This window comes from Galeopterus variegatus, unplaced genomic scaffold (assembly GCF_000696425.1).
Source record: "Galeopterus variegatus unplaced genomic scaffold, G_variegatus-3.0.2 Scaffold2596, whole genome shotgun sequence".
Classification (NCBI taxonomy): domain Eukaryota; kingdom Metazoa; phylum Chordata; class Mammalia; order Dermoptera; family Cynocephalidae; genus Galeopterus; species Galeopterus variegatus.
The window spans coordinates 74,328-96,051 of NW_007728707.1; the positions used below are offsets into that span (position 1 = coordinate 74,328).

General features: G+C 57.8%; 2 protein-coding genes across 2 annotated transcripts in view; one reads left to right on the forward strand and one right to left on the reverse strand.

Moving 5' to 3' along the window:
- Positions 1-866: 866 nt before the first annotated feature.
- On the reverse strand, positions 867-17,767 carry LOC103598394 (proline dehydrogenase 1, mitochondrial). The gene is made up of 13 exons (XM_008582386.1): positions 17,518-17,767; positions 12,187-12,221; positions 11,472-11,621; positions 10,434-10,498; positions 10,095-10,211; positions 9,643-9,722; positions 8,756-8,837; positions 7,107-7,199; positions 6,857-7,003; positions 5,691-5,866; positions 4,276-4,374; positions 1,235-1,323; positions 867-1,155 (listed from the first exon to the last, which is right to left on the reverse strand). Exons 1-13 carry the CDS (start codon positions 17,673-17,675, stop codon positions 968-970), a joined length of 1,479 nt encoding a protein of 492 aa, XP_008580608.1. The 5' UTR covers positions 17,676-17,767; the 3' UTR covers positions 867-967.
- A 2,091-nt stretch (positions 17,768-19,858) lies between these two features.
- Positions 19,859-21,724, forward strand: part of LOC103598396 (FAS-associated factor 1-like) — a 180,344-nt gene continuing 178,478 nt past the window's right edge. Inside the window, exon 1 of the mRNA XM_008582388.1 lies at positions 19,859-20,077. Within this exon, the coding sequence (XP_008580610.1) occupies positions 19,859-20,077 (219 nt within the window). The remainder of the gene's footprint in view (positions 20,078-21,724) is intronic.

Sequence of the window (21,724 nt, forward strand, 5' to 3'; positions counted from 1 at the left end):
CAGAGGAGCCCCCACCCAGTGTAGCCATTTTGCGGAGACACCTCTTCCTGGAGCTCCCCTCCTCCAGGGCTGTGTGCCCAGCCCCACCTTCTCCCCCAGGGCAGACTGGGAGCCTCCTGGCTGTTCCTGCCCAGCCCTGTTCCTGTGGCCTGTCATTTTTGTGTCTGCACAGGTCTCCCATCCAGGTCCTAGGGTATGAGCACACCCCGTCTGCTGATGTGGGGCTGGAGAGCCTGGGAGGAGGCTGGGCGGAGCCTGCAGGCCCTCCTGGGTCTTGGATTATGAGTTGGGGGCAGGGGGTGTCCAGCACCCCAGATGGCTGGGTCTGCACTGCAGCCGGACTGCCACAGCCAGACCTACGGTGTTGCCTGCCCTGCTCACAGTGGGCCAGGTCTGACCTCCAAGGGCAGAGCTTAAAGGTGAGACTTCTGGGGTTCCACCATGCTGTTCTCTCCTTGCTAACCAGAGCTGACCCCTGTGAGGGCACTGCGGTAGAGAATCTAGAGTCGAGGGCTCTCAGCTGCAGGAACAGTGGTTTATTGGCCAGGCAGGCTTCCCCAGCCTGGCTGCTGCCCACCCAGAGGGGCTGGGAGGGGTGCACTCTGGCAGAAGGTGGGGGCCCCACACCCTCTCACTGAAGGCCAGTTCATGACAGTTCCCAGCTGCTCTGGCAGGTATGAGACTCAGCGCACACCTGAGTGCCCACATCCCAGGTGGGGACAAGAGGCATGGAGGGCAGCTGGGCCCACCTCCAGCAGGTCTTGTATATGTGCTGCTGAAACAAGCATGGTCCAGCAGGTCTTGAAGTCTTGGGTATAAAAATGTGAATCTGTGGAGGTTGGTGGTTGGCTGCTGCTACAGACCCCACGCCAAATCCCTGCCCCAGCCTGAGGGCCCTGGGAGGCCACAGCTGGGGCAAGGGGGAGTCTAGAGTGTGGCAGAGGTGGTGGATGTGGTGCTGCAAGCGCTAGGCCGGGCGGTGGAACAGGCTGCCGGTGCGCAGCCGCCGCTGGAGCTCCTGCCACAGCAGCTGCCGCTCCTTCTGGGCACCCTTCATGATGCCGCTGTTCTCCTGGGCACGGCGGGACAGGTACGGCAGCACCTCCATCACAGGGCCATAGGGCACATACTTGTACACAGGGAAGCCTGCCTGGCCTGTACACATGGGCAGGCATAGATGTGAGTTCCAGCCCCCCACCCCCCAGTGCCCCTGCCCAGGGAGGGCCCAGCTCACCCAGCGGGAAGCTGATCTGGTCGCACATGCCCAGCAGCTGTCCAAAGTACACCTGGCGGTCAGCGGGATGCAGGCCCAGGTCCTCCATCCTGTGAGCATAGGTGAGGCCAGGCAGGTGAGGGGCCAGCCCCATGAAACCGCCCCCGGGGGAGGTACAGGGCCCCCGTCTTAGCTCTGAGCCCCTCCTGCTACCCCCAGACCCCACACGCACGCACACTCCAACCTTCATCCCGTATGGTGAGGCTGTGTGTGGCCTCCTCCCAACAGGATGCTGCTGGGCTGCCCTGCTGCTCCCCAGCAGCAAGGCCCCCTCCGTCCCCGCCTGTCCTCCCACTGCCTCTCCCACACCTCCTCCACCTCCCTCCTCAGGGGTGCAGCCCTCCTGGTGCCCTGACCCCAAGAGGAGCCTGGCCAGTGGCCTGTCTTGTGGCCCAGGGAAGCTCCTCAGCCCTCCCACCAGCCCCTCCCCCAGAACCGCTGGGCCCCCAGTCCCCCTTCCCTCGTCGTCCCTGTGCTGGCTGCTCTGCCCCATCTCCACAGCTGCTCTGTCACGTATGATGGCCACTAGCCACCCATGGCCCCTGAGTCCTTGGAAGGTGGCTGGTCTGAATCAAGATGTGCTGCAAGTGTCAAATGCACTCGGGGTTTTGGAGGCTTGGTATAAAAAAAATGCAAAATATCTCATTGCTTTTCTGAAATATTGACATTTTGAAATGGTAATATTTGGGATGTTGGTTCTCTGCAGTATTTTATTGAAATTAACTTCATCTTGGGCCAGCCCGGTGGCGCACTCGGTAGAGTGCGGCGCTTGGGAGCGCAGTGGCGCTCCCGCCGAGGGTTCGGATCCCATATAGAGACCGGTCCGCTCACTGGTTGAGCGTGGTGCGGGCGCGACACCGAGGGTTGCGATCCTATTGCTGGTCACGGTACGGGCGCGACACCGAGGGTTGCGATCCCGTTACCAGTCACAAAAAAAGACAAAAAGGGAAAAAAAAAAAAAAAAGAAAGAAATTAACTTCATCTTTTTCTTTTAACGTGGCTACTAGAAAATTAAAAATTACAGATGTGGCTCCCATTACATTCCTATTAGTGCTGCTCAGATGGGGGAGTGGGGACCCCAACTCTGTCCTGTCTTCGCACCACCCCTTGTAGGATCTTACAGAACTTCCAGGGTGTGAAATAGCTCTGTGATGATGATCCCACCTTGTCATCTCCAGCTTCCTATACCCAGGTATCCAGATATGCATCAGTTCTCTGGAGCCCTCTGGCCTGGGGCATGGTCAGTCTGAGCCTTCCTCACGTCCACACAGTCTACTGGCAAGGCTTGTATGTCCCTCTCTCCCCACCCCTGGGACTCCTGCCTCCCCTGTTCTTGTCACTGTCGGCCCTGCCAGCCCTGCCCCAGGCTCCCTAAGCACCCAGGACCTCGGCAGGATGGTCGGCCCACAGACCCTGTCCCTCCTTCCCTGGGCAGGGCTCCAGTGTCAGGACTGTCCAGTCTAAAGCGGGCCCTGATCTCCTCCACATCACCCTGGTCTTGAGTTTGTATGTCTTTCTCCTCCACTCCAACAGGAACCTCGGGAGCCAGGCTACCTGCCTGAGTCACAGGCTGTGGTGGGAGTATGTATGACAGCCTACAAGAATGGCTGCTGACCCCTCCCTTGTCCACAGCCTCTGCCACATGACTGTGGCTTCTCCCAACACAGGGCAGAGGATCTCTCCACCTGGCACCTGAGCTTGGCCAATAGGGTGATGGCAAATGAGACAGGAGCAGACGCTTGCCCTCTCTAGGGTTTCTGGAAACCTGAGACCACCATGTGACAAAGCCTGGGCTGGTCCTTGGGACACTGGACACATGATGCAGACCCATCTGCTGCCCCAGCTGTGAATGAGGTCATTAGGACCAACCAGCCCCCACCTGACCACAGATGCAGGAGGGACCCAGTCAAGGCCAACAGAAGCACCCAACTGAGCCCAACTGAGCCCACAGGCCCATAGGACATGCTGTTCAAGCCTTTAAGTTTTGGGTTGGCTTGACTGTTTAACTGTGGTGCCTGGATGTGCGGCATAGCGGCCTGAGCCTGACACAGAGCAGCTGCCACCATCCGAGACCCAGAACTGTTTCCCCAGGGAAGGCAACCCCATCTGCCCAAAGCAGGAGCATGGAACCCCAGCCACAGGAGTGAGCCTGCTCAGGCACAGTCATGAGCATGCTATTTGTGGAGCCCGGCCCAGGGCCCTAAAGGCTACAAGGAAGGAAGGGGGCTCAGCTGCCACTCAGGGGATGGGGGGAGCTGCGAGCAGACGGGGCCACCACAGCAAGATGGTGAGGACAGACAGGTTCAGAAGTCAGGAGAGAAAGGAAGCCCTGCTGAGGGCAGGCTACCCTTTCAAACTTTGTTACCTGTCTAGTCAGGGTCTCTGCCTCCCCACCAAGCTTCTGGGGGGTCCAAACCCCAGGAGGTCTGAGCCTGGGAGAGGGAAAGGGAAACAGGGCCCCTGGGGCAGGCACTGTTCAGGCTGAGGCATGAGATGGAAGGCCATGGAGACAGTAATAGAATAAGAATTCTCTCCACCTTATTTCTGTATTCGATTTGTTGGAATTCTACCAAAGTTTTGCTCCACAGGACACGTATTTAAAGAGAAAACAGACTTTGTTAAATTCCAAACACAGTTTAAAATGTGAAGGGAACTACATATAAACAAGGCAGCGCATCAGAGCCTCAAGGGCTCTGAGATCTAACACCATGTTTCCACATTTCAATAAGCTACTGAAATCACCTAATGAAACTTGTTTTCTGGAGGTGAAACTGTAATAAGTAAGGTATTCATTTGAAAAACCAAAGGAACTGCACACAGCCTGCTTGCTTCTGCAGTGTAGTGTGAGGAACAGCTGGCCTTGGGGCCTGCAGGTACTAAGGCTACCACACCAGCTTGGTCCACCAGCCTTCCCCACAAAGTGCCCAGCCACACCTGCAGGGCCTGTGCCCCGGCCACTCCCAACCAGAGACCCCAACAGCTCGGGGCAAGGCAGCACCTACCTGCTGAGTGCAAAGCGCACCGTGTCCTCGTTGTGGGAAGCCACCATCACCTCAGCCTTGGCGTTGTGCTTCAGCTCCTCCAAGACGTAGTTGAGGCACCTGGGGAGAGTGCCATGTGAGCTAACCCCAGGCCCACCGCCTGCCCCCTCACTGCTAGCTCTGAAGGGGAAGGAGGCCTCAGGCAGGGCCAGGGCCGACCAGCGAGCTGGCTCCCCGCAAGGGTGCCCACATGTTAAGAATGGGAACAGCATCTGTCCCTCCTCAGCACCATGTGAAAAAGACCAACAACCAAGAAAAAGTGAGCATCAGCTGTGACTAGTCAGTTCATGGAGAAGAACCAGCTGGGGTAGTGTCCCCACATCAAATGAGCTATGATTCTACAGGGGCCAGCCCGGACCTGCCCGTGTCCCTCGTGACAGACACAGCTTTGCTTCTGGGAAGGGACCCTACAGTGCACTTCTGGCCCTGTGATGAAATTAAAGGAAGCAGGTCCCTGCAAGCCTTGGGTGGGGTGAGCCTCCCTGTGTACCGGGAGACCGAACGGTACCACCATCTTGCAGTGAGGACAGTTGGCAGGCTTGACAGAGTGCACCTCCTCTCTGCCCCAGCAATTCCATTTCTGGGTACGTGTGAGGACTGCATCCTCAGACACAGAGAACCCCTGACAGCACATGTGTATGACAGAGGGGTGCAGGGTATTTAGTGAGTCACCATTACAATACCAGAAAAGATCACAGAGATGGGACACGACCTTGGTCTTCCCACGCTGGCTGTTAACACCGCTCTGTATGCTGACACGAGAGGACCCAAATATAGCATCAAATGAAAAAAGCAAGGAGCAAAGGACAGAGTGTACAGTGTAAACAACAATGCGGGGGACATGCATGGCGGGCTCCCGGAAGCGGTGTTACCCAGAAGGGAGCTGGAGCCAGCAAGGAGACACTTGGGGTCTTTCTGAATTTGCAACATGCACGCCTGATCTCAGAGAGAAAGCACACGGTCTGTCTGCCTGTGCAACAGGGAAAGATCACTGGGGCGAACAGCATGGAAAGCAGGTGCAGAGCTGTGCAGAGTCCCACCGTGGGACTAAAAAGCAGAGGCTGAGCTGTGCCGGCAGAGGGCCGGGTGCCTGGAGGCTCAGTGTACATTTCTCATTCTAAGTGTCAACAGGAGCCAGGTTGGGGGACCGTAGCCAGTTTTGTTCAGTAGACTTTCTTATGTTTAAAAAAGAAAAACCTTAATGTTTTTGAAAAAGTGACACAAAAACAGAGAAAATATCAGTTCTGGCCTCAGGACACACATCTTCTGCTCCTGCTAGAGGCTTCTGGCCCCAGCAGAGTCAGGTGGGGTCAGCTGAGCATCACATGTCTCCTGAGCTGCCCTGGGAGGAGGAAGGCGCAGGAGGGCTAGCGCACCTGTGGTACATGGTGTTGGTGGCCTCATACGTGGGGTTGATGGGGTCCTCGTAGCCGATCTCTGCAGCGCGGGCACGTTCCTGGGCCATGTATGCACCCCTCACTAGCTTGGCCCCAAAACACCAGCCCTCGCGGCGGGCCAGCTCCACGTCCAGAGTCACATTGTCGTAGGCATCCTGCAGGGCCAGGGCCAAATGTCACAGGGAGCCTGGTCAAGCCTGGATGATGGCAGGATGGGGCCTTCCTTGGCCCCAGATGCTCCTAGGCACTCCCAGGCATGGCCAAGTTGGAGTAAGAGGTCTGGGCAGCAGCTGCTTGAGGGAGGCATGGCTCAGGGGATCTGGGAGTCAGGTATGGGTGAAGATGGGCCTCTGCCCTCTGTCCCCAAGGAATGGTAACAAGGGGGACACCTGCAGCCTCTTCCGTGTGGCCTGAGGGCAGCCCTGTATCAGCAGTCACTCCATGTTCCAGAGTCTCCTTGTGCCAACTGGGAGAGGAGTGCCTGGTGGGAGCATCCACCTGGGCCCGCACACCACCCCATGTCCTCTGGGCACCTGGCTTGTCCATGTGAGCTCCAGACCTGCACAAGTCCCAGAGCAGCTTAGTGCCCTCAGGCAGAGGGTTGGGCTTGGGGTCCTGTCCCGAAGCCCCTGGGCTCCCTGAGTACATGCAAAATTCTAGGCAAGTCTTTTTCTGGAGAGGGGCCAAGAGCTTTCATCAGATTCTGAGATCCTGAGCAAAAAAATGGGCAGAAGGAAGTGGTCATCTGTGAAGTCTACAAAATTTGGGGTTTAAGGCACATCAAGCGAACTCTAAAAAATCTCCTTTGTCTTCCTCCCACCCCTTAAACACTGTTGTATGTGTCCCAAGACCCACAGGAGGGGCTGGCACGCAGCTGGCAACTGAGTCCTAGGAGGCCCTTCTTCCAAGGCAGTCACCCCAGCCTCAGTCTCTCCTGCAGGGCTGTGTGCAGTTGCTGGCCAGGAGCCTTTTTCCTGGACACTGGGGCCCAGCCTGGGGTCAGCCCTGTGGCAGAAGACCCCAGCAACCCCTGAGGGGCACAGTCTGCTCCCTCCTGAGTCTGTCCCACAGGCCCCCAGCCTGTGCCCAGAGCAGGGCCAGGCAGATGTCACAGGGCTCAAATGACGGATGCCTCTCCTGTGTACCTTGAGGTAGCACTGGTAGGTGTTGAAGATGAGTGGCTTCTCCACGTTGAACTTGCGCTGCATTTCCAGAGTCAGGCGGCTGATGGCCGGCTGGAAGTAGGTCTGCTCAGCGTCCACCATCAGCCGCACACCCACCTCCATGGCTTTCTGAGAGGTGCAGGGGGTGGGAGAGTTGGTGGCTCAAGTGAGACAGGTGCCCTCCCTCTGCCCAATTCCCAGCCCTCCGCCCCAAGCAGGACCAGCTAGCAACCTTGGCCAGGATGTCCATCCGCTGCAGCATTCTCCTCATCTGTAGCTCCTCCTCCTCGGTGAAACGTGACAGCAGGGGCTCCAGCTGTCCTGTCTGAGGGTGCAGCACGTGGTCAGGCCACAGCAGCAGGGCCCAGGAGGCTCCACCTCGAGGCCTGACCACATCTTGCTCAGCGTTGGTACCGTGGCACCTGCCCCCAGGACCAGCAGTGCCTCTTCACTCTGCCACTCTCCCACTGTTTGCACGTGAAGGCCAGCGCCCTGTCCTAGACTGGCCACAGCCACACAGCACCCTGGAACCTCACAGCCAGCCAGCGCCCTGTCCTACACATGAGGCCTGGAAGCACCAGGAGGGAGCTCAGTGCCCATACCAGCCAGCCCCAGGCCTGTGGTAGGCCTGCGCCCCAAGGTATTTGTTCCCTTGGCCTCCCCAGGACCCTCAGAGTCTCCGGCCATCATGGGGAGAGCCCCCTTCTGCTCCCATACAACACTGAGGAAATAAACCTTGACCACCCAGTCAACCAGAAGGGCCCAGCTGGGAGCAGGGAGAGGACTCAGGACGAAGAATCCGTGTCTATGGGCAGATGGCACGCTGTGCAGCACACACTGACGCGTAGCAAAAGACGGAGGCTCCATCCTGAGATACTGGACTTCGAGGAGCCGGGCGGGTCAGCAGTGGGCTGGTGCTCAGAGGCGGCTGGCACCCACCCTGCAGGGCCCGTGCAGACCTGGGGCCTTATGCACACCTGCTCGCCCACCAACCAGCCCGGGGCGCTCCCAAGGCTGCCAGCAAGCACGCACCCACTGGCCCCAGCATCCTGGCCCTCATAAACAGCACACTCTCCCTAGCCACACATGTGTTTGGGGCTCCAACAGCTGGTGACCTTTGAGCAGAACCGCATCACACTGCAAAGCTCCAGGTCAGCGGCTCAAAGGCTGGGGGCTGGGCCCTCAGTGAGCCAGGGCTGGAAGTGTGGGAGGTGCCATTCGTAGGACCAGTTTCCCAAGGTGCTTCTGTTCCCTCTTCAAGTCCCAGCTTTGGTGGTGGTTTCACAGTCTGCCAATTCCTGGGCTCCCTGCCCACCCCCGCCACCACCAACACAGGCAGGCCTAGACTGGCTTCTAACAAACAGAACTTAGCAGGAAAAGGTGACACAGCTCTGCCTGGCTCTCATCTCAGGAGACACTCACCCCTGGAACCTAGCCACCATGCCAGGAGGAAGCCTAGGCCAACAGCCCTGTGAGTGGGAGATCCCGAAAGACCTAGCCCTGCCATCCTCTCTGAGCACAACTGCATGAGAGACCCTCGGTGAGAACTGCCCAGCTGAACCCTGTCAACCCCAGAACCATGAGGGGGAAATGCCTGTTGCTGTTTCAGGCCACTGAGGTTGAGGGGCAATCCGATGACTTGGGGAAGCTCTCCCCATGGTGCCTCAAGGCTATGCATGGGTGTCTGTCCCACCGAGTACTGTGGACACTAGTGAGTTTGTCTTCTCCCCCTGGACCACAGTCTCCATGGGCCTGGGAGGACCCAGTATCAGTCACCCTGCTTCCCACGGTAGGCAACAGGAGACACATGGTGAACTGAATTCCCTCTCGGCCCAACACCCTGCTGTGACAGGACTCAATGGAGAGGAGGGGACACATCACCTGTGCATTGGGGACCACCAGGTGCTTGGAGAGCTTGGTCCTGCTGTCAATGAGGCTGCTCCAGTCCAGCAGGTCCACGGTGCTGAGGGAGAAGGCACATTAACAGCGTGGGGCAGTGGGCGGCTTCTCATTCAGGCAATGCAGCTTTACGCACAGGTTCCAGGATAGGTTGTAGGTCCCAGGCCCAAACCAGCCCATTCCCCAAAATAGCACCCTCAAACCTAACCACCACAAGACCCACCTCAGTGTTTAGTTTTAAAAGATGGATAAAATGTAAATATTGTTCTCCCTTAAAAAAATTAAAGCCATGGGCCGAGCCCATGGCGCACTCAGGAGAGTGCTACTCTGGGAGTGCAGGAGCGCTCCCGCCGCGGGTTCGGATCCTATATAGGGATGACCAGTGCGCTCACAGCGCTCACTGGGTGCGGCCGGTCTCAAAAAGGACAAAAAAAAAAAAAAAAAATTAAAGCCAAAACACAAACATTCCTGCATTGGAGTGGCAGCTGTAAAGCTGCAGGACACACACTAAGAACACTGGGGCCAGAGTCCCACCCTTTGGCCCCAAGGATGTACGTGGGGCTCTGATCCTTCACCTGCCAGGATGGGCTCCGGGAGGGCTGAGTTTGACACACTCGCTCTGGGACCCTGATCATTCTGTAAGAAGTCCTGCTGAGGTAAGTAGGCTGGCCCTGTATCTATGCTGCCCAGCCCCAGCCCTGGGGACCCCCAGCCCCCAGTCAACTCCTGCTCTGTGCATCTCAGGGGAGCAGCTCCTTTGGCACTGTCAGCCCAAGGCCAGGATTGGGAGAAGCTGCCAGGGCTCAGCTGGAGCCATGGCTGAACAAGGCGGACGCTCCCTTCTGCCCAGCCAGGGGAGCTGATCTTACCCAGACACTCCTAGGGTCTCCGTCGTGAACCAGTCCTCGATCTCAGCCCTGGACGCAATGCCCATCTTTGTAACGCTTTCCTTGAGAATTGAGAAGTCTTCGGGCAGCAGTGATGTCTCCCAGCCCCGTTCACTACCGTTTCGTCCCCCACCCCCACCCCACTGTTTTTTACTATATTACATCAGCGAGAACGGGACCCATTTCTGGCTTGTGTTTCTGCTCCATGCACAGGTCTGTTCCTGCCCGTCTACTGGTGCCAGTTCCCATCCCCGCAGCCCTATCCAGACTCCTTCCCATAAGGGGCCCTCCTCCTCCTCCAGCAGCTGTGGAGTCGGCTGCACACCCTGGAACAGCTCTGGGAATCACCTGGGACCACTGCCCAGCCAGTTCCCCAGGCCCTCACGGTGCCCACCCCTTCACACCCACCAGGGTAGGGGGAAGGGCTGCCCCACCTGCAGTGCGGCCACCTCTAGCTTCGTGTCCTTGGCGGCCAGCCCAGCCTGCCCTTGTTCTGCCGCCATTTGGTGAAAGAACTGTCTCCACTTGGTCAGCACGTCTGAGAACTGCAGCTGCAAATGCAGGCCTGAGCCGACGTCTGGGTGCACACCCAGGTCCCTGTCCCCAGACCCCTGCACAGCCCCTGGGGCCCTGAGGACAGGAACTGCTCCCTGTCCCACCCCTGCAGCCCCAGCTCCCAGCCTCCAAGGTGCTGGCACATGTGTTTTCAGTAAATAGCACAGCAGTCCCAAGGTCCTGCAAAGCCTCTGCAAGTGGAAGGTTCCAGTACTTACCAGAAACTGGGGTCTCCCTAGTGCAGTGAGCTTAATGGCTGAGAAGCCATCATTGCTGGCTCCGCCTGTCAGAAGCCACAGGAAAAGCCATGAGGGCCTAGGAGGAGACAGGCATGGAGGTGGTGCAGGGGGGAGAGAGAGGGCTGGGGGTCTGTGCCGGCCACTGGCCCCCACAGCCAGGTTACTAACCTCAATTCCACCCAGCCCCTGCACACGCCGCTCCAGAGACCCCACTGTAGAGGTGGGAAGGCGCAACTTGGTAGTGTCTGTGTTTGCCACATGGGTGCAAGAGCCAGCAAGACCTGCTCACTGCTACGCAGCCCTGATGGTCTCCCACCTCTCCCAGCCTCAGTTTCCTCCCCATGCCATCAGCACCACAGGTTGCTCGTGCATGGGTCACAGGACAAGGCAACCCCCCAGCAGAGCGGAGACTGGAGTGCACAGGGAGAGTGGGCAGGGGGAGAAAGGAGAAGATGCCCCTCCCCCAACGGCCTGACCGCTCAGGAGCTTCCCAGCCCCTCTTGGGAGGCTACTTCCAAGCATTGCTCACTCCTGTTCCTTAAAATGTTCAGAAGGTGTAGGACCTTAACAGGAGGACTGCTATCACAGGGGCTGCACTGTGGTCTGGTGTGTTTCTGAAGGCTAAAGGACAATGGGCCTGGTGACCGCCTGGCTTAACTCATCTCCGGCCCCCCCAGAGGCTATACAGGGAGGCATTGTCTCTTACCAGGGACGTGGCACTAGCTCCCTGAACTGAGCCTCAATCTCAGACCTAGGGGCGGCTCAGCCCAGACTGCCTTTCTGCAGCTCCGTGTCCTGGCATTGTGCCCAGGAGAAGGGTGGGGGCAGGAGGTACCTTCCTGAAGGAAGCCAGGCCCCTCAGGAAGGGGCTGGATGGAGTACGCCCCAAACACACCCCAAGTGTAGCCCTCTCACTCTGGCCCCAGCCTCACATTCACCCATCAGCATCTCCACATGCCCAGGGTATGCTCAGGCTAGGACCTGGCAGGTCTATGGCTAGCAAAGAGGGGGCCCCACCTGAAGCCTCAATGCAGCGCAAGAATATCTCCATGTGGCTGTCGCACTTGGCTTCGTTGGCATAGAAGTAGGTGCGGGCGCTGATGACGCCGTCCCTGCGGTCTCCGAAGGCCCGGTGGGCCTGGTACTGTTTCTCCCGCTTACTCGTGCCTGGAAAGATGGCCACACAGCCTGAGCCCATACACCAGGGCTGCATCGCAGCCCCAACCCGTCACTCCCACACACACAAGGCAACGCCACAGGGCTCTGTTGCAGCCTGGCCAGGGCCTGGCCCCCTGCACTGTGCTGCCTGTGGCTCTCCATCCCCAAACCCACCCTTCTCTCTCTTGCCCTGTGCCCTACAGCCATGTGTCTTTGCACTTGCTGTTCCTCCCACCTGAGTGCCCTCTCCCCTAGCCAAGCCTCGTCATGGGGCAAACAGGGCCAGGAAGGCAGAGCCTCTGTCACACAGGGCCTGGACCAGAGCCTGCCAAGGGAGGGTGGAGGGGACTGGGTCCACCTGGGAGGGCCGTGAGAAAGAAGGGGGCCTGCCCTTCACCAGGGGGCTCACACAGTGTCAGACCACACAGTGATGAGCAGGGCACCCTGGCCATAGGGAGGAGCCTCGGGAACCTTCCTTGCCCTGAAGCTTGTGCCCTGAATCCAGAGGTCTCTTGAACCACTGGGGAATGTGTGGGGGCGGGAGAGTGTTCCTGGATGGCAGCCTCTGACTCACCACTGCCATCCCTCTCCGCAGCTGAGGTGCAAGACCTGTGGGAAGGAGGAAGAGGGTGAAGGTCAGGGTCACACGGGCTGGGCTGCAGGTAACAAGCAAGTTTCCGTTGAAGAGGCGAGGTGAGAGGGGATGCTAGGGGCTGCGCCTCTGACCTGACCATGAACCTGACAGTGACTGGGGTTTGTCTGGGCAGGCCCAGTCGCACCCCAGGCCTGGGCATTATTATGGTCTTTGAGCCAGGAGGAGCAGCAGCCAATGGGTTCCTGAGCCTGAGTCCTTGAGGGTAGAGCCCTCCCTACTTGTGGGTGAGGTGCAGGAGTGAGCCGTGTGACAGCCCAGGGCACGCAGCAAGTTCTTAAAAAAAGTGGGCTACATGGCCATCCCTTCTTCCGAGGAAAAGATGGGATGCAGAGCCAGCAGGGCTGGGAGGAACGGAGGTGGGAACGCCACCAGCATACAGTTCCCAAAACCCAGCAGTGAGGCCCCTCTGCTCTGCCTTCCGCCCCCACATCCAGGGTCTCCAGCTCCAGTTCAGAAGTTCCAGCCATGCCCTCCAGGCCCAGCCCCCTCCTGCCTTCATTCTTACCCCTTAGGCTTATTTTCCAAGCAGCAACCAGAAATTTTCTTTTAAAATGCAAATCAGACCTTACCATTCCCTTGTTTAAAACCCTCCCCGGGTTCCCATCATACCCCAGCAGCATCCAAAGTCCTCATTAGGGCATGACAATGAGGCAGGATGCTGGCTGCCCCAGCTCGCCTGCCTGCCCCACCCCATGCTCAGGTTCAGCCAAGTGCTGGCCTCCCTACAGTCCCTGGCTGTGCCCGCCCTTCCCGGCCTGGCCTGGCCCCACCCCATGCCCACCGGCCCCTCCCTTCTGCACTGCACTGACTCCCAGCATCCTCTGCCTTGGTCCAGTAGAGGGCTCTGCACCTCCCCCACCAGCTCTGGTCCCTCCCCTGCCCCACCCAAACCTCAGTAAACACCAACAGCTTCCTCTGCTGAGTTCTGGTGCTGTGGCACTTGGGACAGCAAGAGTCCTGGCTATTCAGGTGAAGGGAACACTCACCCTAACCCTAACCCTAAAAAACCCACTGTGCCTGAGGGGTTATGCCTGTCATCTGACTGTATTTAAGGCCTTATTAAGTCATTTACCATGGAGAGAGCTCAGCTGCACCACCAGCAGCACTGGGGCCTCCCTAAGGCAACCCAGAGCCATTCAGACCCTCCTGGGCCCCACACCCCACAGGAAAGGACAGTGATTTTTCCCCCATAGCTCCTTGGGGCAAAGATAAAGCCAGGGAGGTGAAGACAGTTAACTACACCTTGAGGATCCCATGTCAGGGGCCTTCATGGGGGCTTTGGACCTCACTGCTCATGGAGCAAGTGCTGGGCCACCAGCTACCTGCCAGAAGCTTCCCCCCGATTCCCACACCCCACAGTCCCACCAGCTCCTATGTAACCACAGGACCTTCATCTGGGGACTCTGACCAGAATGCCCAGATCAGACCCCAGAAGTCACGGGGACCAGGCTAGGGTCTCGCCATGTGGCATCACAGTCCACGAGATTGCAGCTCAGAGGCGGCAGCTGGGCAGGCACTGCTCCAGCCACCTTGTGCTGACAATGGGATGTAACAGAAGAGCAGAGAGTGAGATGTCACTGTGTGACAATGTTAAGGAGGGGTAGGCAGGCCCCACACACTACCTCCCAGCCCAAAACAGGGAGCTCCCTGGCCCCCTCCAGAGGCCCCTGGTGTGGGCACCAGTGAGACCAACCACAGGGCAAGCCCCAGGCCCTTCAAGCCAAGGCCCAAGTAAAACCAGGCAAAAGCCATCCCCGAGTGGGACCCTCTGTCTACACTAAGACAGAGGAGGCAGCCTGGGTCCTGCCTCAGGGGCCTGCATGACCCCCAATGGGAAGGTCCCATTCTGTAACCACACAGCCCACAGTTTACATAACACACGCCTAAACCATGCAGGTATCTGCCTGCTAGGCAGACTGCCTTCCACAAGACAGGAAATCATTACCCGAAAGGTCCCCAGGGGCCTCCTCGGCATGTCCACAGCTGGCTCTGTCCATCCTCTGAGCCCTGTGCCAGGCTGGAAAGGCCCGGGGAGATGGCGGTGCCCCCAGCAGGCTCAGCTGTTATTACCATCCGTGAACCTCCATGCACAGAGCAGCCAGCTGCACAGCACGTGCAGTAGTGGGAGGCACAGCTGGGTCTCAGAGCAGAAAGCCACTTGGCAGGGACAGGGACGCACTCCCAGCCAGGCCTGGCAGGTAGGTCACGAAAAAACACAGACAACAGTTTCCAAGAGGAATGGGAGTCACATCACCACGGGGGGAAAGGAAGAGTGCACCCCGTGCACAGGTAAGGCTGTGTCACCCGCGCCACAGGCAGGACATCTGGCTTTCACCACCTGAGGCATTGCCACATCAGGGCACGGTGGCACAGTGAAGCTGTGGCATGTGGCACTAGCAACTGGAAGATTTTAGAGCTAGAAATGAACCCTGATCAGGGTGGGGATAACCCTGCCTCAGAAAAGCCCAGATGCACATTCTGCTTCCCCAGCCCTCACCCTAGGTGCCAGGACACAGCCTGCCACCTGTGGCAGGAGGCTCTGGGTCCCCCTGGGCCTCAGTCTCTGGTTTGCCAAAGGGTACACTCATGCAGACACCCTTGCACAAACAGGCATGGCCCAGGATGTGGAGGAATGAACAGAGTGACAGGGGCAGAGGAGGACAAACACACGTGCCCCAGGGACCTGCAGAGGCAGCAGGAGGACCCTGACTGTCCCCTCAGCCGCTATCAAGCTCAGCTCTCAGTAACTATACCTGGTGATTTGTTGGCTTGATGCCCGTTTGAAAAAATGCAGAAAATGAAGGGAGACCATGGCAGCCACCCTTGCTCTAACCCTCCCTTGGAGAAAGAGGTGGCAGGAGCAGGGAGAGAGACCCAGCCAAGCCCAGCTAGCCCACTCCTACTTGCACAACCCCCTCCTCAGCTCCCCCCAGGCCCTGCCTCCAGGAGAGACACTTTGAGTACACCAGTCCCAGGAGAGTGGCCACCACCCTGGGGTCCAAAGTGCAGGCCCAGCTCCAGCCAGCCCCGGCTCTGCACAGCTGGGACAGAGACACCTGCCATCCACCCTGCCCCAGGTGTCCTTTCACAGCACACTCATCAGTAAGATGGCCCGGCCCCTTCCCCACCCCAAAGTGTTCGCCCTGGTTGGGGCACCCCATGGGGCTCCTTTTCTGGAGTCAGGGCAGGGCCCTGGCCTCTTCATTTTCACATGTATCCTGGGAAACACCATCCCACTCCTCCCAGGTGGCCCCTCTCTCTCCTGCACCTCCAGCCTCCCACCTCTTCCTCCCTGCCCTGGAGGCCCTTCTGGGTGCCCCCTTCTCCTCCTCCCTTGGGAGGACTGCTGGGCCTCACCTTGCATTCAGACACCTCCATCCTTTCTGTGCCTCTTATGGTTAGGCTAGGGGCAGGCCCAGCACACCCCCACAGCCTTAATCTGGGACTGTGGACTCCGCATCTCTCCCCAGAGTAGAGCCTATGGGCTTGTGACAGGAGGGTGGGGAGGAAGATAGATCTTTGGCCCCACCAGGGATAGTGAAGCAGCTCCCCACACGCAGCCAGGTAGGGCACTCCATGGTGTGGATGTTGGAACGGTGTTTATAATCCCAGCCTGCCCTCCCTGCCCTTCAGCCTGAGCCCCTCTAAAGGCACAGAGCTGCCCGCAAAAGAACTGGCTGTGAGACCTCAGCACTTGCCACTGGCATCAAAAGGCGGTCGTCCTGTTAGGATGAGGGGGGACCACCGCTCAAGTTCAGAGCCCAAGTGCGGCTCCTGCAGATGGGCAGCTGCCAACAGCAGGGCGGCCCAGGGGAGGCACAGCCTGAGCAGAGCAAGGGACACAAGCTCCCAAGAGCATAGGGACGGGGCGCAGCCTGGCCCACCTCCAAATGCTCAGCCTGCAGGGCAGGAAGGAAGCCAGGCAGGACCGCCTGGGGAAAAGATTCTTTCCATACCAGAGGTGCCTGGGAGAGAAAATCCCTTTATGAAACCACGAAGTCCTCACCCTCACAGGCCGTTGGTTATTCAACACACAGCCTTAGCAAAGGCTTCGGCCAAGTTCCAGGCGGCTGCAAGGCTCCCAGGCCCCACTAGGGTGCTGGGGCTCAAGCACCCCACCTTCACAACAGCCAATCCCAAGGCAGGGGCTGGGCTCCCTAGGCCAATCCTGTGCTGCCGGCAGGCGGCATGCAGAGGCAAGGCACGGACATTCCGTTCCCAGAACGAGAAGCCTCATGTGACTGCCTGTCCCTGCCCTTCCCAGGCCAGCCACCTGGGGAGGGCAGAGCAAATACCAAGGCTTGACGGGGTCCTCAGCAGGCTGTCCTGAGCCTTAGGTGGATCAGGCCCAGCTGCTGTCAGGATGCAGGGGCCCCAAATCCAAGCGAGGCCCACATCAGCTCAGGAACCAGACATTTTGCAAAGAAAGGGCAGGTCTTCCCCGGACCTCCCATGAGTCGGCCACTATTCTGGGAAGCAGAGAGCATCATCCTGTTGTTATGTCCTGTTGCCCAGGAGGGTGGGTCAGAGAGGTGCTCACTTGTCCCCTATACTCGCTGCCCAGGGAATGGACCCCAAAGCAAGTCTGTGACTTCAGGAGACTGCAGGACTGCTCCTGACTGCAATTTCCTTCTCCAAGGACACACAGGCAGGGGTGAGGCCTGGGAGGCTCCACACCCACCAGATAGAGCCACCTGCAGATGAGGAAACTCAGGCAGGGATGGGGCCGGACTAGGGTGGGGCAGCAGGACCCACCCAGCCCATCAGGAATCACTTGGAAGAGAGGCTGTAGCAGAGCAGGAAGCCAGAGCAGCCTTCTGCACCAGGGTAGCAAACATTTATGTAAACGGCCAGGTAGCACCTATTCTCAGCATGTCCCAACTACATATAATTTTCACGTGTCATGAAATATTATTCTTGTTTTGATTTTTCAACTGTTTAAAAATGCAAAAACCATTCTCTGCTTGCAAACCATACAAGACCAGGTGGGAAGCTCAATAGGACCAAGGGCCATAATTTGCCAGCCTCTTTCACACCAGGCTTTCCACAAAAGCCCACAGCCGCCATCTGCAAGAAGCAAACTGCCAGAACTTCAGACACAAACCAGAAGGTCGCTGCTAATCAGGCTGACCGAGTTCTCCCAGCCCCGGCCTCCACCTAGTGGAGGCAGAAGGCCAGCCACTGCATTCCATCTGGCCCCCAACAGCCCCAGGGCGCTTGGGGGTGTGGCAGATGCTGGGCAGGGCTTACTCCATCTCCTTGAGCTCAGCCTCCTCAGAACTCAGGTCTTCCTCCACTCCGTAATCCAGGATGGAGCCGACGCCAAAGGCCCTGTTGTGCTGGATCAGGGGCCGGATGGACTCCTGGTCCTCACCAGCCACAAACTGCCCATAGAACGTCATCTTCATTAGCACGTTGAACAGCCTTTGCCCCAGAAGTTTCCTGGTGATGTGGAGCAGCTGAAAGGCAAGGGGAAGCAGCTGTCCTGGGCCACCCAGCCTCCTCTTCCCCAGCAGGACACCCCTGCTTTCCACCCCCATCCCACACTTCACTCCAACCACAGAGCCTTGATATCGTCTCCCCAGGGTCAAGACCACCTGAAGCAGCTTGCGTCTCTGCTCACAGCAGTTGTCAATCACTTCAGTCCTCATCGAGGGCAGAGCAGCCCATCTGCAGTGTTGTCCCATTGGCCCCCTGGCCAGCTCTGGCCTCCCTGCTGCTGTGAGCACACTGTTCCCTCTCAGACTACACTCCCAAGGGGGCCTGCTCACAGCTCACCCCAGCGGCACACAGGTGGTGCCCAAACACTGCTTAGTGGATAAAGAGGAGAACGACTGGTCTTCCTGGGGACAGCATTAGGCATTGTCACAACATCCTCTGTATCCACACCTCACTGGTTCCACTGGGGAGGAGGAGGATCTGATGTGACTTTCTAGAATGCCAACATTTTGTTCACTGCTTATTCCAAGTCCCTAACACAGTGCTTGGCACGAGGTTGGCCCTCAAATGGTTGCTGAAGGATGAACACACACAAAACTGAGACTGAGTCTGAGCTCAGCTGGAGCAAGGGATGCCCTGACAACAACCCAGGTGGCCATCTACAAGGGTCTGGAAGATGAGGGCCAACCCTGGGACCAGTGGGGACTTGGCAGGGTAGTTCAGGGCTGCCAGGAAGACAGCTGCCTGGAAACTACTCAGCTTTCCCTTCTGATCACATTTCCCTGTATCCCAAATTTCTGCCATCATTCACTCAAATGTCCCAAGCTTCTATGTGCTGGACAGTTCTAGCGACTGGAAAAAACTGAACGAACCAGCGAGGAGAGATCTCTGAGGGGAAGACGCAAGGCTGCTCTGTGAGTGATTCAGTACAGGGGACAGGGCTGGCCGGTTAGCTAAGACGGTTAGAGCATGGTGTTGATAACACCAAGGTCAAGGGTTCGGATCCCCACACTGGCCAGCCACCAAAAAAAAAACAACAACAAAAGAACCAGGGGACAGAGGCAGTGCCTGCTGGCCGGGTTTGCTAACCTAGATCTGGGGAGGAGATCTCACCAAGGTGAGAGGTGACATGGAGAACCGGGAAAGCCCCTACAGTGGGGACAGCCAGGGCAGGAGGGAATGGGGACTACCAGAGGCTCCTGGGCTGGGAGGACCAGCGGTGATGCTCAGAAGCACACTCACCACCCTGTGCAGAAACCCTATGCCCACTGCCACTCATCCCCAAGACAGGAAAAACCTGGGGTCTCTCAAACTCAACGGATAACAGAACCCCTTTTCTGTGGGGAAAATCTCTCAGGACCAAGGTTTTGGGAAAGAATCTCTAGTCTAAGCAGAAGTGTTCGAAGCCAACCACCTTCATCCCCAAACCGGCCCCACAGCCTTTTCCTGAACCGCCTTTTCCTGGAACCTTGCGCTGGCGGCCTCCCTCCTGACCACACCCTACATGGCCCCAGGCGTCACAGAGGACCAGTGCTGGACGGCCATCACCCTGCCTTCCTGCAGCCTCTGTGCAGTATCGGATTTCACCACATTTTGCTCTTTTATAAAGAGGATTAGAAACTGGAAAATGAACATGCTGACACCTGAGATGGGGGTGGGCCTCCGTCTCTCACCAAGTCTGAGCCACAGTCAGGGAGCCATTGGAACAGAGCTAGCCTTCATCCCTGCCAGGGCAGCGCCCAGGGGTAGCTGGGAGAAAAAGATGGATCTTGAGCATATCAAAGATCACCCAAGTGGCAGGCAGGGCAGCATCGGGGACCTGAAAACCATCATTCAGCTCCAGAAAAGAACGCCTGACCTCATCCACGCCAGCTCTAAGAGAACCATCAGAAAAACACCACAGTGAAGGTGGGTGACTGTCCTCTCCAGGGGCCAGCAAACTTCCCCATACAGGGCCACACAGTCTCCATCTAATACTTGACTCTGGCATGACCAGCACTAAACAAAGGAGCAGGAGTTAGGCTGTGCTGGCTCCAGAAACTCTTTATTTACAAAGATGGGGTAGGTGAGGTAGAGATGGCTGTCTCTCCTCTTTGCCCCTGAAGAACCACTGTGAACCACTGTCACCATCTGTCCTGTCTTCTCTTCTGTGATGGCTCACACCAAGCACACAGCCGTTGTCACAGAAAACCTGGACTTTCCTAAATCCTCAGAAACGCCTGCTTTCAGGCAAGTGTGGGTCCCAACAAAGCAGCAGCTCAAACTCAGCTCCTGCAGCCTGATGTTCCTTGGAGGAGGTTCAAGGGTCCCACTGCTCCGGTCGGAGCTGCACAGACCAGCACTGGCCCAGCAGGACAAAGTTTTGCTGAAGGCCAGAGGATAGAGAAAGGACTGTCCTCTAGCTGCTCACAGGACTGAATTGTGGTGAGCAGCTCACAAGCCCAGGGCCTGGCCTCTGCCCCATTTCCCGCAGTGGACAATGACAACAGTAAAGACCCCACAGAGAGGCTCCATATGGCACAGTCCCGACACAAGGGAGGCCTGGGAGAGGTCATCTCCTGATGCCCTACCTCTTCCAGGTACTCACACACCATCCCGACACTCCAGCACTTGCCCTGGGCAGGCACCCGAGGGACAGTGAAGCCCACATGTCTCCAACACCACCACAGTCCCCAGACAGTATCCCGATAGCATCAGGGTGCTGGGGCTCATTCCCTTTTGCAGGCTGGGCACCAAATCCCAAGCTCTGCTAACTTTTCAGCTCAACCGCTGGTTTTGAATCCAGCAAAAAAAGCTTAAAGCTACAACTAGAGAAATTTGACCTGGCCGGTCCCTAGCCTGCTCTCTCCCTCCCTGCCAGCCACAGGCAGACACCTTTGACACCCCCACTGCAGGAGCCAGGTCCCTGTCCTTGCCTCTTCAGAGAGCCATGGTTGGCCACTCCTTCCCTGTCTTTCCTGCCCTGGCTGCCTCCTCCCTCCCAATTGCAATGCCACCAGTGCATGCTGCTCCTTACCAGCTGCCTCTTAGATGTTGGTGCTCCACAAGGGTCTTCAGCGTCTTTCCTCTCCCATCTGGGTCCCTTTACCTTGCACGTCCCTTCTCGCCCTCCTCCCCATTTGGCCTGGGCTCTCCACGGCCACAGCTTTACCTCAGGACATCACGGTCTGCCACAAACACAGAGATGGCCTCCCAGAGGTCTCCATCTCGCCGGGCATGCCCCTTCCTCCACCATCCTCCCCACTCCTGCCACCACCGGTCCTAGGCTCAGAAGCTGACTGTGGGGCTCCCCTCACCTCTGCTGGGCTCACAGCCGCCTGATTCCCCCGGGCACACTGCCTCCTGGCAGGGCCTAGGGGAGCAGCCTGGTGCCCTCAGCACAGTCGTACCTGAGAAATCAACACCACCTTCGTGACTACCAATCCTCAGAACCAACAACTGGACCCTTGCAAGCTGTTTCCAGGGTCACCTTGAAATAACTGTCATGTCTATCACCCCCAGACTGATGGTGGCTAAGGTGGTGTTCTGCTTTTTACTTCCCCAAAGACCACACACTTTTTAAAGTTAACATGTTAAAGTTTCAAGCCGGGTGTTTGAGCAGCTTCCCACATTTCCCCAACCCTGTTCAGAGCGGCCGTGTCTGGGGAGAGGCTAGGTCACAGTTTCTGGAACTCTGGGATCCCAGGCTATGAGCCCTTCCATACCGCCAGACTTCCCTTTGGGGAACACGAAAATTACTCAGTTTTAAATGCTAGGTGATCACTTTGTACTCCTGCAAGTGGTACAAATTTTAAAAATTAAATTGATCTTTGTTTTTAGTTGGTAGCAATTGACAAGTGGGAAAATTCACAGGTCCTAAAGGGAATGCAGGAAACGCCTCCCTTCCTAGCTCTCCTCGCTACAGGCGATGCTCCAAAGTCCCCCGCGGGACACTTGGAAACTCCATAATGACTCCTGGGACAGGCAGAGGACCGCGCCCGCCCGCCCCCGGTCCCGCGCACCTGCTCGTGGCGCGCCA

Bases quoted from the DNA above. Each gene is read 5' to 3' on its own strand.
- LOC103598394 (XM_008582386.1), bottom strand. From the start codon at position 17,675: ATGAAGATGACGTTCTATGGGCAGTTTGTGGCTGGTGAGGACCAGGAG. The intron at 11,622-12,186 runs GTGAGTCAGAGG...CCATCTTTCCAG, and splicing joins TGCGGAGAGGGATGGCAGTG to GCACGAGTAAGCGGGAGAAA. The intron at 1,156-1,234 runs GTGAGCTGGGCC...CCATGTGTACAG, and splicing joins CCAGATCAGCTTCCCGCTGG to GCCAGGCAGGCTTCCCTGTG.